The sequence below is a fragment of the Neovison vison genome, chromosome 5, assembly GCF_020171115.1.
Source record: "Neovison vison isolate M4711 chromosome 5, ASM_NN_V1, whole genome shotgun sequence".
Classification (NCBI taxonomy): Eukaryota; Metazoa; Chordata; class Mammalia; order Carnivora; family Mustelidae; genus Neogale; species Neogale vison.
In genome coordinates, this window is record NC_058095.1 from 165173029 (window position 1) to 165189712 (window position 16684).

At 57.0% G+C, this 16684-nt stretch overlaps 1 protein-coding gene across 4 annotated transcripts in view; it reads left to right on the forward strand.

Moving 5' to 3' along the window:
- Positions 1-16684, forward strand: part of ARHGEF7 (Rho guanine nucleotide exchange factor 7) — a 119658-nt gene that overhangs the window by 60461 nt on the left and 42513 nt on the right. For all 4 annotated transcript variants that reach the window (XM_044250126.1, XM_044250123.1, XM_044250125.1 and 1 more), the window contains 2 exons: positions 3523-3724; positions 11837-11925. In XM_044250126.1, the coding sequence (XP_044106061.1) occupies positions 3523-3724; positions 11837-11925 (291 nt within the window). The remainder of the gene's footprint in view (positions 1-3522; positions 3725-11836; positions 11926-16684) is intronic.

The following is a 16684-nucleotide window of genomic DNA, read 5'->3' on the forward strand; positions in this document are numbered from 1 at the left end:
GGACCATATATCCGTGTGTTTTTCATGGTTTTAACCTTCCCAGTTCCTCTGCCCAGCAAGCATACGAGTACTGGGCTGACTCAGTGCACCAGATGTCCTCGATTCGGAATGCTCTGGACAACCTTCCCACGCAGCTGAAAGCAGCGAGTGTCTCCCGGCTGATGGTGTGGGCCGGCAGGTTTGGAACACAAAGGGGACATCGTCTGGTTGCTGCGTCTGCTTGACCGCGTGCGTTCTGAGGAACCGGCCGCAGAGAAGTCACACTTACATACGGTCACGAGTCCGGGAAGTACTAGCTGTTGGAGTAGAAACTAGGTGTTCCCTGACAGGCTCTTCTTCTATCAGTGGAGTTCTGAGCGCTTGCAGGGAGCAGGGGATGGGCTGCACGTGACGGCACGCGCCGGAACATCCTGGGTTCGGGTTACTGGGCTACCCTCAGAACGCGGGGTCAGAGCACTTGCTTGACGCAGACCTGGGTGTGCGTGGTATGATTGACAGGCAGGCCTCCGTAGGCCGCAGGAGGTGGCCGGGGGCGGGGAACGTTCCTGCTCCCAGCGGAGGTGCTGTACCCCTACCCCGCGTGTCCTCCCCTCACTGACCTGAAGCCTGCATCGAGGAGAACGGCCTGATGAATGTCTACAAGTCGCACATCCCGTGTAAGATCGAGAAGCAGAACTCGGTCAGATCAGCGTCACCTTTGTTAGGTCTTCCTTTCCCAGAGCCGTCTGCTGGCCTGAGCTCTGACGGCAAAGCCAAGCTTTGCTGTTTTGAAGTTGGCATAAATGGAGCTGGTGTGCGTACACGCTCGGTGAGCGGCTGCCCTCGCTCAGCCTGTTACCTTGTGGGCTGCCGTGGGCTGTCCCCTTGAACCCGGAGACGGGGCGAGCTTTAGTTGCAGGAGCACTTTTAAAAATGGAAAGAAGAGAAATCCAAAATAAGGTAGTGGTTAAATACCTCCCGCGGCCCCGTGGCCCCGGCGGCAGTGACCGGAGCTCTCCTCGTCCGCGTGGGTGGGGGCCCTGTGCGGCATCGTGGGCGGGCACGCCTTGCATGGCGCCTTGGGCGTCCTGCTCGCTTAGCACTCCTTAGGACAGCGTCTTCCATTGAGGTTTCTAGTAGGTTCTGAACTGGGGACGTCTGTGGAATCAGAAATTTAGGTGGATCTAGGCTGGCTGCCTGCCTGTCCACGGGCCCCTGTTCTTGCCCTGTGGAGTGGCCACTTCTGAAGCGGAAGAGGCTTCTGTGGTGTTTCTCTAGTGTGTGCCTGACTGCAGAGAATTTGCTTCTTGGTGGGAGAGTGTCTTTGACCTCACTTGTCATGTTCCGGTCTCCTTGGTGCCCGGAGAGGGCCTCAGCACCGGCTGCTGAGCTGAGGCGGACAGGCTGACTGTAGGGTCGTTTCTGGGCAGTGGCTCAGCCTCCGAGGGGCCCGCTCTGTGCGTGTGCCTGGGTACGTGTTGCATCCACTGTGGAAGGTGATCACCAGGATTGGCGCTGTGCAGGTTTTGCAGCGAGCCAGCTTGCCCCGGGTGGTCGCCGAGAGGAGGACGTGGCGGTCAGCCTGTGCGGGAGGGCCGTGGTTTGCGGACGAGCCGACCCAGCGTGGCTGCTCTGCCTGCTTCCCTCCCCAGAGTGGGGACATGCGTGCTCTTTCTGGGGGGGCTTCAGCTGCTCCCCCACCGCTGGCGTGCGCCAGCAAGCATCACATTTGAGGTGATCGGTAGGCCAGAGCTTTGTCTTTCAGTGTTGCCAGATGCGGAAGACCTGTCCGAAGCATTAAATATGCGTACGTGTGACGTGTTTAATTTACTAGATGAAACATTTAATGGATGTGTTTAAACAGTCAATTTTTATAACATGTTGATGTGAGATACGCAAGTATTAAACATTTGGGGAGCTGTCTGCCCTTCCTTAAGCCCTGTCCCTCTGTCTATGCTGCTTTTTCTCTGTTTGGTGACTCTTGCACCTAGTTCGGAATCGGGTCCTTCAGGACTTGGGGCGCGAGGAGCCAGGCGGCCCCATCTCTGCCACTGTCTCAGTGAACGCCTGTGTGAAGCTTGGTTGCTTAAACCTGCCGTGGACTAGGGGTGTGGGGGTCTCACACTGCGCCCAGGCCCGTACCTTCGCCCTGGATTTCCCCTGCGGTTTCCGTTGCGTCCGGTCCACATAGCATCACCACGCCCCAGACCCACAGCGTGGCCGGGGCCTGTGTGGTGACTGTTTGTCCTTTCCTGACCACGTTTTGTCGTCTAGAACTAGGAATTGTTGCCATTGGAGCTTTCTCGGCACCGTTCCTGACTGCAGCCCTGGTCTCCTGCCTGTTTCCAAGAGTCTCCTGTGCTTCCGGACTGGGGAGCGTTTCTCACTCCTCCCCCGGGAGCACCCCTGCAGTCTCGCGCCGCCGTGGGAGCTGTCCTGCGCCCACCCTCCCCTCCCTCTGAGCTCCGCTCGTGCCTCCCTCCACCGTGCAGAAGGTGGAGTCGTCTGCTCTTCCCTGGCTGACTCCCCTGTTGTGGGGCACGGCTTTCAGGAGCCTCATGAGGAGTGAGGCTCCGTGGGCTACGGGATGTCCTTCCCCGTCCCCTGGGACCCCTGGATGCAGGCTGACAGGGTGCGCCCCGTCGGGGTGAGTGGGCCTGCCTGCTGCCCCTCCTTGGCTCCTTCCACCCGGAGATCAGGCTTTCCTTGGGGGCAGTATTTGGTTTACTCCTGTTGGTAGTTCCCAGTGGCAAGCCTCTGCAGAACGGAGTTTGGGATAGATGGAAATAGAAACTCTATCCCGTCTGCCTCCCTCTTCCCACCTTTCAGAGATGGGCACACGTGCTTAATCTCCGAGGACAAAATGCAGATGGAAAGGAGATACCATTTCTTGCCAGCAGTTGGGTGCGAGTAAAAACACCGCGCGGTGTCCTGCGCCGGCCCTTCGGTGCCGCTGACAGGACTGCCGCGGCGGTGAGCGGGGCCTCTGGAGGGTAGTTGAGAGATCGGAGCTGAAATTTAGAGTGTGTCATATACGTGTTTTCTGACCCGAATTCAATGTGCAGGCTTCTTCAGAGGTGTGTGAGGAGATGTGCAGGGAGTTTCAGCAGAGCCTTGTTTCGCGGGAGAAAAACAGGAGAAGCAGCCTTCAGCCCAGTAATGGAGAGTGAGTTGGTGGCACAGCCGTACGGTTAGTTACGTGGTTCGTGAAGACTGAAGTGATTCTCGTGCTGGGAGTGACCACACTCTTGACTCCGGGGGGTTGTACAGATGCTCCGTATGCTTCGATGTCCGTGTACGTGTGAAGGTGCGTAGTGTGGACACAGGCCTACCCGGGGCAGAATAAAGCCTTTCAGGCATGAAGAGGGTTTCCTCCAGGACGGGAGCCGGTGCTGGAGGCCAGGGCACTGGAGCAGGTCCCCAGCCCGTTTGTGTGCTTGGACGGTCTTTCTGCTCTTGGCACGGGGCCTTCCAGTCAAACACCATCTACTTTGATGTGAAGTCGACGCCATGAAGTGTTTCTCCCCCTTCTTCCCTTTCCAGGACATGACCGACAACAGCAACAGCCAGCTGGTTGTGAGAGCCAAGTTCAACTTCCAGCAGACCAATGAAGACGAGCTCTCCTTCGCCAAGGGAGACGTCATCCACGTCACGCGGGTGGAGGAAGGCGGCTGGTGGGAGGGCACGCACAGCGGCAGGACCGGCTGGTTTCCCAGCAACTACGTGCGCGAGGTCAAGCCCAGCGGTGAGTGCGGCGCCGGCGGAGGCCTGTCCTCCGGGCCGGAAGCAGGCAGAGGGGCGGGCGCTGCACGGGGGGCGCTCCTCCCCGGGGGAACTTGGGGAGACGGCCCTGGGCAGAGGAGTCCCGCTCTTGCCCACCGCTTCTTCCAGCCGCCTTGGGGTGCCGGCGAGAAGGGTCCATCCTTAAAAGTAGCCTTTCATTCAGTCATTATAATCCGTTTAAAATAAGGACTTGGGGTTTGCCGTGTCACACAGGCTGTTAATTTGTATCACTACGGGTGCTTTTGGCCAAGAGGTATGATTTTTCTTCGTAGGGTGTTTTAAAATGCATCACTTTGTTTATGTTTCCTGTGATCAGTTTCATTGACTTCTAAAAATTTATTCAGAGGCTGATGCTGTTTGAAAGGGTGTCGTAGTAGTTGCACTTCCTTCGTTTCTGTTGTGGGATTCTTGAGGACTTAGAAGTTCTGAGGCCTCCGGCCGAGCCTTCTGTCAGAGGGGTGTGGCCGTGACAGTCCCTGCGTCCAGCGCATGTCCTCTGCTCATGCGGTCCTGCTTGGGGCTGTGCCAGGACAGCGGCTGTCCTTCCGAGCGTGTCTCTTCGTGGCACAGCTCGGGGGTCCGTGTGCGCCGTGTGCGCCGTGTACAGGACTGCTGGCTTTGTGGCTGCGGCTGCGGAGGTCTTGAGCACACAGGTGACCCTTGAGCACTGTGGGCTTGGGGGAGCCGACCCCGTGGCGCAGCCCCAGATCTCTGTAACTCTGATACCCCAGAAACTTAACTGCAGTAGCCTTCTGTTGAGCAGAAGCCTTGCTGGGGAGACAAACAGTGAACGAGCATGTATTTTGTGGGTCCTCCGGTGCTGTCTTCTTACAGTAAAGTCAGAGGAGGCCTTGCTGAAAGAGCAGAGGACCCCGTGCACTTAGAGTCCTGCCGCATGAGGGAAAGCGTCCGCGCCGAAGCGGGCCTCTGCCCTTCCAGCCTGTGCTGTCCCAGGCCTGCTGTGTAAAGCCCTCGGGCCGCTGTGGACGTGGAGCTGAGTGCCCCCCCAGCCCTTCTGACACCAGCCGCGTGGTGTCGGAGCAGCTCCGTGACTCACTAGTAATTCGCTGGTGATAAGAGCCCTGGGGGCATCTTTTGTTCTCATACTTGGCCTTTGAGCGTATTTCCTGATCCAGAGCTCTCAGAGCCGGGCTCATTTCCCGAGTCCTGAACCAGGGGCCGACCGGTGTTTTTCTCTATTTCAAGACCACGCTTCGCTTGTCCACTCATTGGTTGCTGGACATTTGTTTTTTTTCCCACCTTTTGCTATCATCAGTAGTGCTGTTGTGAACCTGGGTGAGATCTGCTTGAGTCCTGTCGTTCTCTCGGCCGTGTGCCTTGGGGTGCAGTTGGCTCCGGGGTGCCGGTGAGACCCTGGCGAGCTGCCTTGCTGCTCCTCCCAGCCGACGATGGTTCCAGGTTCTCCATGTCCTTGACCATACTTTGTTTCTGGATAGTCGTTATCGGATGTGAAATGGTACTTCACCGTTGCCGTTTTCCCCTAGTTGATAACAAAGATAGTATCTTCACTGCACTAAAGGTCACAGTAAATAGTGTCTTTGTTGCTTTTGTTCTGGTTATCGTGTGAAGTGCTGTAATTGTGGCCTCATTCCATCCCCACCGTGACCCCTGAAGCCGTTGGGATACCTCGGTTCTGGGCCCAGAGCCTCCTAATCCCCGCAGGTGTGCGGCCAGCTGTGCCTGCAACACTGGTGTCAGGCTGACTGGGCTGGAAATGTCGCCTTAGTCTCACAGACTCAGCTGCTGGGCTGGGCCGCCGGTAGTCCCTGGTCAGGCCTGGGGACTGTGCTCCTGGCCAGTCCTGCCGTCTGATGGCCATCCTGGGGCCTAGAGTGCTGCCCTGGGCCATTCCCAGGAAGATGCTGGAGTTGGGGAAGGGAGCGGGGAGGGTAAGGTGGTCTTTACCTTTACCAGTGAGGGCCAGGGGGCTGCAGAGCTGGTGCTGGGGCAGCCGTCACTGTGGAGCCCGGCTCTGGCCATCTCTGTTGAACGTGGGCCTTGAATTCTGCTGAGAGTGACTCATTTATTTTCTATTTATTAATTTTTAATGATTCTACTTATCTGAGAGAGAGAGCGAGCAGGGGCAGGTGGCAGAGGGGGCGGGAGAAGCAGACTCCCTGCTGAGTGTGGAGTCTGACGTGCGACTTGATCCCAGGACCCTGAGATCATGACCTGAACCGAAGGCAGAGGCTTAACCCACTGAACCCCCCAGGTGCCCCATGAATGACTCATTTTAATGGGAATCTTGGGCTGACCTTGAGTTGCCACAGGCAGAGTGCAGGTGAAATTTTCCTTGTCAGCTATTTCTCTCCTCGTGGAGCTTTGAGTCACCCTTTGACAGTTACGTGGAAAAGATAGTCTGTGAGTCTCAAAGTCCTCTTCCGGTGGCGTTTGGGAGTTGTGTCCCAAAGGACGTGGGCACGCGTGGTGTTGCTTCTGGGGGTCCGTGGTTTCTCGGCGTGCCGTCACCCTCGTGATATGTCTGGTGGTGCCGCACCAGGCCTTGTTCTGGGGGTGCGGGGCCAGATGGCTGGTGGGGACGAATGCCGCGCCAGCTGAACAACTAGCGGTTACCTGGGGGGCGGGGGTGGGAGCAGTTGACTTAAGGAAAAAAAAGTATTTAGAAGGGGCAGCTGGCTAGCCTGGTCAGTGAAGTGTGCGGCTCTTGGTCTCGGGGTCGTGCATTTGAGCCCCGCCATTGGGTGCAGATATTATTTCAAAATCTTTAAAGAAAGCCGTTACATGTCTTGGTTGACTTCCGTCAGGGTGACTGCATGCTGTTTGTTCCCCCAGTTTTTACATCTCACCTGTGTTTCTCTGTGCACGCCCACGAGAGACCCTTTAAACATGTCACCACAGTGGGTCACACGGAGTCCCAGGTTTTTGTACTGGACGGAGACAAGTAACTTGGGAAAGTTTCTTTTCTTTCTGTTTATTTAAAGTGTAAAGAGCATGTTCGCTCCTACTGGTGACCTGTCATGCTGAGTGTTCTTTAGCTGACAGTTGGGCTGAAGGGATTACCTCCCGCGCCGCCCGCGTTCACAGATATCGGAGTACATTCTAGTGAAACTTCCCCCTGTCTGAGTTTAGATGCGGGCATTTAGGGCAGACCGGAAATTGTTTTTACTCTGTCGCTTCACAACGGTGGAGAACTCGAGAGCTGTGGCCCACTTTGTAGCACAAGCCCCCACCTGGGCCTTTCCCACCTGTCCGCTCTGCCTCGGGTCGCCTGCGCTCTGCGCGCTCCGCCAGCAGGACTGTTCGGGGCGCGCGGTTCGCAGCCACAGGCCCTGCCCAGGCGGCACAGGCCCTGCTGTGGGAACCAGGAGAGGAGCAGTGAGAAGACCTAGTGTCCTTCCAGAGATCGGGAAGCCTGTGGCTCCCTGAATAGAAGATGAGGTGGATTAGACAGGTGAGAAGGCGAGTGTCCCTTGGGCATTCAAGAAAAGGCTGAGAGGTGGAATGGGGCGTGCTGCGTGGACCTGCTGCGTGGATCTTACCCGGTTCCCTGGGCTCGGTAAGCTGGCGGGCCGGAGTGTAGCGAACTCCGACAGCAACTGGCTTGAGAGGGTAGGAGCCCGTTTTGTCCGCTGTGACAGTGGCCTGATGGTTGGGTTTGAAAGTCCGAGTCTGACAGACACCGTGAAGTATTGATGGTAAGTTGCTAGTATCTGGATCCCCTGCATGATGCTTCTAGAAAAGGAGGAGGGATCTCAGGGTTAACTGCTGGAGCTACGGAAGAGCGTGTGTGTGTCCTGCTGTCTTCTGTGGGAGTTTCTGAGATTCAGCTGCAGAAGAGCAAGGGCAGGTTGTCCTGACGCAGAGGTGCCCGAGCGTCTACACTGGCGTGAGGTTGCTCAATGGGGAGGCTGTGGGGCAAGGTACCACCCAGGTCGAGGGTGCTGTGGTAGCGAGGAAGCTGCTGACGGTAAAATGAACCCGCACAGAGCGAGTGATGTGACCCGGTGTGGGGACTCGTAGATGAGGTGACCACTGTCGTGTGGAAGGTAGGACGAGGAAGTGGGAGCCACCATGCTCAGGGCTGACTGCGGCTGCTGGGTCTCTTTGTCACGGAGGAGGGGCCGAGGGCCGTGGTGCACGGGGGCGCCCCTCGTTCGCGGTCGCGCATTCGCGGTTTGTTCCCTGCGGTCCGCCGAGGTCCACAAGCAGCGACGTGGGGCGGGAGATGAGCCGTAGCCTCACTTCCTTAGTGGGTGTCCGTCCCCTCAAGCCCTCGCCGCACCGGGAGAGTACAGCACAGGGTGACTTTTTTTTTTTTTTTTAATTTTTAAAAGATTTTATGTATTTATCCTACAGAGATCACAAGTAGGCAGAGAGGGGGGGAAGCAGGCTCACCGCCGAGCAGAGAGCTCGGTGCGGGGCCCGATCCCAGGACTCCGGGACCATGACCTGAGCCGAAGATAGAGGCCTTAACCCACTGAGCCCCCCAGGCGCCCCAGGGTGACTTTTTTTAGAGTCTTTTATTAGGGTTTTCGTTCATCTCTGACTGGGCCTAACCTACCAGTTAAGCTCTCTCATGGGTCCGCACGTAGAGGAAGAACCACGGCTCGCCAAGACTCGGGGCTCTCAGGGGAGGGGTTTTCCGGGCTCTTGGAACCGAGGTCTCAGCGATGTGGGGGGCTCTCCCCGAGTGTGCCCACCTTCAGTGCTGCCTAGGGGCGCTGCGGTTCCCCCTGACCCCCTGTCCGGGCTGGCTTCTGCTTCTGGAGAGCATCTTCTCCAGGAATGCTGCCTGCTCGCTGCTTCTGCTTTTTCCTAAAATCCCGTTCGGCTGCGTCCTGTGTCCTCCGCAGCTTTTCCTCTGTCTTCCTGGGCTCCGCTTTCCTGGGCTTCCTTCCTCGGGCGTGCACACCTCGGACGCTTGCGTTTCGCAGTCCCCCTCCCCTGCGAGGGTAGCCGTCCGTTGAGCTCATTGTGGTGACCACAGTGTTCACTTCCGGGAATTGTTCACTATTTCCCAGGCGTCCTCTCATTCTTTTTCTTCCGTCCTCTTTATTCTTCACTCTGCTGCTTCCGTTCCAGGCGTTTCCAGCCTACTTCCTGCGCAGTCGCCTGGGTCGCCCATCTGCAGTTTTCGGTTCTGATTTCCCTCGCGCTTACACTCTGGGCCCGGTTCTTCGTGAGCTCGTACTTTCTGGGTACAGATCTGGCTTTGGGGTTCGTGGGGTGTACCCTGGCTTGCGGAAGTGTCTCTACAGAGGGAGCAACATTGGCCTCCTGAGGGGCTCCCGGAGTTTCTGTGGCCCCAGGCAGATCCTGGTGGGCCTCTGGGGCCTGGTGTGGATTTGGGCCTCCTCCCGCGGCTAGGGTTAGGCTCCGGGTTTTGATCTCTCCCGTGGCCGAGTAGCCAGCCCATGGCCTTGCTGGTTCCCCGGGTCGGTGGGCAGGGGCTTTAGGCTTCTCTTGGTCAGCCTAAAGGATTACCAAGAGGTCCCCCAACCTCAGTCCCCAGGGACCCTCCCTGTCAGCGCCACTAGGATTCCCCACCCCCTTTTCTGGTTTAGCACATTTATGTTTCAGTTTTCTTGTTTTTGGCATTTTTAGTCTATTTCAAGAAGGGGAAGATCTGCATCCTCTGGCCCCTGGCAGGGCGGCATGAAATCATGTCCTCGTGGTTTCCCTGCTGCTCAGTCACAGTGGACCGTGCTTAGCTCTCAGGTGCGCCCCAGATGGGATATTGGTGTTTTTTGTTTTTTAGGATACTGGGAAGGCTGAGTATTTTCTAAAGTTTCCTGTGCACATTTTTTGTTACGATTGGCCGTGACTTCTTGTCCGGCACCTCACATTTCAATGTGCGTAGGTTTTGTTGTCCTTATGTTTTAGGGATGTGGGGGTAGGGAGAGAGTGCCAGAAGGCTCCCTAAGGCTGCACAGGAGTTTTCTGGTAAACCTGGCAACCTAGGCCCCTGCCGCTCTGCTGTGAGGAAGTGTCCCTTCTGGGCATGGCTGTCCTGAGAGTCTAGGCACTGGGATGCGTGTGGGGCAGGCCCTCGTGTGGCTGTTGGCAGGGACCCTGCCGATCCCTTGGCCTCAGCCTCGTGGCGCTGGCGGATCCGGGCAGCAGCGTCCTGCCAGCTGGGGGCGTCGGGTGTCGGTGGCAGGGCGGCTTGCTTACACGGGCGCCTTGCGCTTGGCGGCACCGCAGGCCCCTCCTTGCCTCAGGGCCCTCAGTGGGAATGGCACAGGTTTTGCGGGAGATGTTCGCAAGGGCTCCCATCCAGGTAGGTGCCGTGCAGCACCCGGCACAGCTGTGGGCTCCCTGTTGTGAGGGGGAGAGACCCGGTGTTGCCGCTCTGCCTGCATGGTCTGGCTCTCCGCTGTCCTCTCTGTATTTTTACATAATGTCGGGGCCTGAAACTTTTGCTTTTTAATTTTTTTTAAGATTTTATTTATTTATTTGACACACACAGATCACAAGTAGGCAGAGAGGCAGACAGAGAGAGAGGGGGGGAAGCAGGCTCCCTACTGAGCAGAGAGTCCCATGCAGGGCTCGATCCCAGGACCCTGAGATCATGACCTGAGCCCAAGGCAGAGGCTTAACCCACTGAGCCACCCAGGCGCCCATGGAACTTCTTTTAAAGAAACTTCCTTGTAGTTGTCCGAGTGCGTACATGGAATACTGTTGCCTGGGGGGTCGCCAGTTGTGTCCGAAGTGAAGTGAGGCAGTTGGCAAGTGATTAGCTTTCACGGTTGAAGGCGGCTTCAAGGTAGCAGCACGTGTGTTGGGAACTGTGGTCTCCGTGGCTGCCGTTGGGGCACCAGTGCTCTCCCCTTACGTCTGTTGGTGATTGTCCCCTAGATTACGGGTTGGAAAGATGAGGAGGCATCGTCAGGGTGAACCAAGCCGGTTTCGTCTGTAGTCCACACCCGGCTGCAGACGGGCAATGGGCAAGGAAAGTGCAGTAGTAGAACGGATGCACCGTCCCTAGGAGTTCGGAAGGAATTCTTCTCTCACGGAGTCTGTTTTCCATCCCTGGCCATGTCACCGTTTGGTTTTCATTTTCAACCATTTGGAAGACCTTTACAGCGCCGCGTCGAAGGAAGGCTTCGGTGGACGGTTGTGCAGGAAGGGAGGGCCCACAGTGTGTGTGCATGTTGGGCTTTTGGGGTTTCTTTCGCTAGGAGGACAATGGCAGTACTGGACAGGCGGTTGGAATCTGGGGCGCGAGGCTTGGGCGTGTTTGCGGAAGTGCAGGGGAGATTGCGCACAGGCAGGGGGAAGGGCTCTGGGCACAGCCCCCACCGGGCCAGGACGGGGGTTTATGCGGGGGAGGTGGGTGGGCACCGTACGGACGGCCTCTCTCAGGACACGCTTCTTGGGATTTCTCCTCGCCCTTGCTCCCTGCCAGGCCCCGGAGCCTGGAGGAGGACCGGTGGGCAACGCGCACCCTCCCACCGAGAGCCGTGTCCTCCGTTAGCAGACGCTGCTCCGATAGCTGTCACGCCGCATTAAAGCTGGGCCTCGCACCGATGCTCGCCTCCTGCCGTCCTCGGGAGTGCGTCCACCGTCCTCTCTGGGGCAGACGTTCTTCATGAAGGCTTCCCGGCGTCTTGTTTTCTGTCCCTGCTGGGCGGGGCTCTCCTTCTTTGCTTGTCACTTGGCGGCAGATCCTACTTGTTCAGAGACACTCGCGTTCGGAGCGTTCTGGATTCTGGAGGGATAGTCCAGACGGCGGGTCGCCGACTTCGTCTCTGGTTCTGTGCCCCTACTATTTTGTCTTCACTGCGCTCCTGAGTTGTGGGTGTAGCTCTGCTGGTGTTGTTTGACCTGCTGTCCGTCGTGAGCGCGGTCTGTCAGATGTCAAGTCTGGATGGGGGGTGCCTGGGGTGAGCGATGTGTGGGGCGGAGACGCTGGCTCCTGACCTCAGGGAGCTGAGCACGAGGGGGAGAGACATGGGTCCCTGTTCAGCTTCCCTTTTCGGTGGGTTGTTTCAGCAGCGGCCCCGGACCCGTCGCTCTGGGCTGTGTAGGGCTGGCGTGTTTGGGGGTCTTGAGTGCTGGTCAGTAAAATTGTGCTACGTTTTCATTTCAGAAAAGCCTGTGTCGCCCAAGTCAGGAGCGTTGAAGAGCCCTCCCAAAGGATTTGACACGACTGCCATTAACAAAAGCTATTACAATGTGGTGAGTAATTGCAAAACCTGTTTTAAGAGTAACTTGTTATTTTTGAGTGTGTCCACCGGTCTGTGACGTGGCACACAGGAGAACTACGGGAGGCGCGGCGTAAAAATGGCCCGTGACTGGCCACACAGTCACAACCACCTAATGTTCTGCCGTCTTCTCTTCTCATCTCTCTTTTGTAATCTTCTGTTTTTGTTTCAGTATTTATGTAGAATTTATAATATTTCGATATTTATGTAGAATACTGTAGTATTCCGTCCTCCCACTTACAGTCTTCCAAGAGGAGATTGTGGAAAGGCTCACTGTGTGGTTTAAAGCCATTGCAGGCATCAGGTGGCCTTTACTTGTGGTAGAGAGGAGGGTGAGCGCTGGAGGTCCGTTACCGCGTGCGCTGGCGTGCCCCTCGCGGGGTCTTTCCTGCGGTTCCTGCGCACATCCGTCAGCCGGCGCGGAGTCACAGGAGTGTCTCCGCGTACACAGGGTGAGTGTTTCAGAGTCTAAAGCCGCATTTGGAGCTTAGCAGTTTGTGAAGTCTAGTTGAGTCCTTCTGGCCCCTCAGCCGTGCCGTGGGCTGCAGAGACGGGAAGTGCTCCTGTTCACTTGGCAGCCCTTTGAACTGCGGCACAGATCGGTGTGCCCGGCCAGCGAAGTGAACTCTGTCCCTGCGGATCAGTCTTACTCCGTGGAAAGTCTGCATCTGGGGTTTCTTCCCGGCGCCGAGTCTTCCAGAGAAAGTGTCCCGTCCGGGGCTGTCCCTCCGAGGGCGCGGGGTGGCGCATCTTTGCCAGGAGCAGCTCCGGGCTGGTGCTGAGGCCTCGGTGTCCATGCGCTGGCGGGGAGGCCGACGCGCGAGAGGCTTGGCCGTGAGTCCGCATCCCGGGTGCGCTGAGTGCGCTGTCCGGGGGCCGCGGACCTCGCTGGGTGCCGTGAGCTCGGGACAGTTGGTTGTTGGAACGCGCGTTGCTTCGTAGCTGCTCCGCACGGGCCTGGCGGGGGCGGCGGCTCGTAGCCGTGGGCAGAGATGCAGGCCCCCCCACCCCCCGTTCTCACGCATGGGTGCAGTTCGTGGCTTCCTCTCCTTGCCCCCACCCTCGTGTCCGTGCTGCCTCTGCCTGGTTTCCCTTCCATGCTTCTTGGTCCGCAGCCTCCGTGCGATGCCCTGGCCGTCTCCGGTTGGTTTCTTCCTGTTTGTTGGCCGATGCCAGGCTCCTCTACTGAGCAGCCGTTCCCTTGAGTCTCAGCTCCGCTTCTCACACTTCCGTTCTTCTCCCAGTGTCCCCTGCTCCCCCTGAGCACGGGCTGCCATGCTGCCTCTGCGCCGGCGGAGCGCCAGTCCTCCCTGGCACGGCCCGTACCCCGACGCGGGGGGCGCCCACCTTTCCCGGTCACGCTCTGCCCTCCACCGTCCTCTTTGGTTCTTTGTTGGATGTTTGTTCCGGGAACGGGTCTCCGCAGAGAGCGCCGGTTTTCCGCGTGTGTTGTGCTCCGTGCGTGGCTCTGTGCACACGGCCACAGTAGGAGTCGTCTTGTGGCTCTTCAGGGTTTCACAGGACGAGGACTGTGGTGCTGCCTTTTCCTCTTGTGTTCGTATGTGGGACGTTGGTTTCTTCCCGGGGAAGGCTTCCTGCGGCGAGTACCGGTCCGACTGCGCCGTGGTGCTCTGCAGGTTGGCTCTGTGACCGCTGCTCCTGTGTGATGGTCGAGATAAGCCCCAAACCTGGGGGTACAGAGTGATTCTGGGGGACGTTAGACTGTCAGGGGACATTCGTCCTGTTTCCTCTTCATGGGACTCCGCTGCGCACGCGGTCAGTGCGCTGGTGTCTCCAGCTCTCGGAGGCGCTCTTAATGTTTCTTCGTTTCTCTCTGTTCTTCAGACCGAATAATCTCTACCGTCCTTGGTGTTGGCCGTTCTTCCGCATTTCAGATCTCACGTTGAGCTCCTCTAGTGACTTTTTCACTTCATCACACCTTTCAGTTCATCATTTTCCATTTTCGCTTGTTCAAATTTTCCATTTTTTGAAAAAGACTTCTTTATAGTGAGCGCGCAAGTCCGTGGAGGGGAGGGGCAGAGGGAGAGTGAGAGCCGGAAGCAGACCCTGCTGAGTGTGGCGCTGGACACGGGGGGCTCGATCTCATGACCCTGAGACCACGACCTGAGCTGAAACCAAAAGTTGGACTCTTAACTGGCTGTGCCCCCCCCAAGTGCCCCAACTTGGTTATTTTTATAGTCGGCTGCAGACTGAGTTCTCGTTTGACTTGACTCTTTGAGAGCAGGGCGAGGCTTGCAGTCAAGTCGGGAGGATGATGGCCGTCCCGCGGGCCTCCTGCCCGCAGAGGTGCACGGCTTCCCTCGTGCTCAGCATCTCTGGCGGCCTGATGGTGCTCCTTTTAGTGTAGGACAGTAACCCACTGTCTGGATGGACCTGTGCATCCGTCACCTGCTTCCACGTGCCGGGAGCTGTGAGTAAAGATGCTGCAAACCTGCGCGTGCAGGTTTTTGTGTGCATGTGTTTTCTGCTCTGTGTCTCCTGTTGGGTCGTGTGGTGAGAGCATGCTCCGTTCTGGAAGACGCTGCCACACTGTCCTCCAGTGGAGGACTCCTGCGGGCTGTCTTCACTATGTCTGCTGCCATCCGTGGTTGGGGTTTTGCTGAGGTACTAGGTGGGCGTGCTGTCTCCTTGTTGGTGACAAAGGACAGGGAGCATCTTTTCATGTGCTGATTTTGCGATTCGTGTGTTTTCTCTTGTAGGGTTTCTGTTCAGTTTTTTGAACGTCGTACAGTTGGGCTCGCTCGCTGAGTTGTACGAGTTCTTTGTGTTTTGGAGAACAGTCTTTTTTTTTTTTAGATTTTATTTATTTATTTGACAGAGATCACAAGTAGGCAGAGAGGCAGGCAGAGAGAGAGGAAGGGAAGCAGGCTCCCTGCTGAGCTGAGAGCCCGATGTGGGACTCCATCCCAGGACCCTGAGACCATGACCTGAGCCAAAGGCAGCGGCTTAACCCACTGAGCCACGCAGGCGCCCTGGAGAACAGTCTTTTACCAGATGTGTCACTTTCCCCCAAAGCCCCTCTGACTGCAGTTTGAGGACAGCATGGACCGGTGTCGCTTTTGTGGCATTTATCCTGCTTGGTGTGTTCTGTGTTTCCTGAGATCTGTGGCTTCGGTGTGTGACACTGATTTGGGGGAATTCTCAGTCACCACTGTTCAGTCTTTGTGTTCCTTCTCCTCCCGCAGTCCCGTTAAGTGTGTGTCACACCTGCTGCTGTCCCACAGTCCTTGCGTGTTCTCTTGTGTTTTTTTCGTCTTCAAGGATTCCATTAGGATCTGGAGCACCTGGTTCTTCGGCGCGTCTTGTCTGCTCACAAGACGGTCACACGTGTCCTTCTTTCCCGTTGGTGTTTATCTGTGTGTGGTCCTTACGCTTTCCGTCTCTTCGCCGGCTTCTCTTGCATGTGGCCAGCTTTATCCACTAGCGTCCTTAGCATATTAATTGTCGTGATTTTCAGTCCCTGGTGGGACAGTTCCCGCATGTCCATTGGAAGCCCAGGGGCATTTTCCTCACATATTTTGGGAACGTGGCAAAACCCCTGGACGTAAATTCCCCAGCATTGTGGGGCCGCTACAGCAGGGTCTGCCTCGGAGTTGTTACCACTCAGCTTGTCCGCCCTGAGCCTCCAGGCATCCGTCACTTCTGGTCCCTGTTTTCCAACCCAGTTGTTGCTCCCAGGCTGGTTTCTGCTGCGGCCCTGGGCCTAGTGAGTAGGACTCGCAGTGTTTGCCCGTCGGCCTCGGCAGTCTTGGGGTTGGGGGTTTGCCTTGTGTCCTGTCCTCTCTCCCCTGTGGATCCAAGACATGGTGATGTTTTCGGTCTGTTCATCTTTTTTACCTGGTAGGACGGAGTGATGATTTGCACCCAGAAATGGGCAGACTGGGAAGTCCCTGTGTGAACATGAGAGCGGCTGTTAGGAAGCCCTTATGGGTTGTGCCCAGCGTTGGGGCCCCTCAGCCTGTTTCCTTGCAATGCCTAGTTTTTGTGCATGGGTCACGTTCTTGGTTCTTTGTGTAGCTTGTACATTTTCACTAAAAATTGGACACTTTCGATTTTAGTAATTCTGGATTCTGAGCTCTCCTGCTCCCGGGATTTGTTGTTACTTTTGTTTGCTGACTGACTTTGACTAAGTCTGCAGTGTATCTCCCCCACGGGTACTGAAGGTTCTTCCTGTTAATGCTTGGCTTTTTCGTGTTCATCCTCAGAGCCGCAGAGCCACTGTGTGGCCCAGGGTGCTCAGAGGTTGTGCTGGACAGCCTTCCGCTCTCTGCCAGCGGGTCTGGATGTGGTCAACGAGCACGCTGGGCGGACAGGAGGCTTTTTAGAACCTAAAAGCAATGAATGAAAACAGAAAATACCGAAATTGATTAGGCTTCATAAAACTTCAGGAAATTCTTTGCTTCGAACAGTGGAACCAGATTAGCGTTAACGGGCACGTTTGTAGCGGCTGCAGCAGCATGAGGCTCTCCGTGAGGACCGAGGAGCTCACGGCTGCACGTGCATTAGGGCTCGTGGGTGAGAGCCGGGTGACACTGGACACGGTGCTGGTGGTGGTGGACTCATTTGGGCTGCTGGGACAGCGCCGCCGGCTGGCAGACTCCTCCCAGTATGGAGGCTGGGGGTCCGAGACGAGAGTGCCAGTCTGCTTGGGGTTTGGTGGCTCCCCTTTTCCTGGCTGACAGAGCGCCGCCTTTGGTCAGATCTTCACGTGG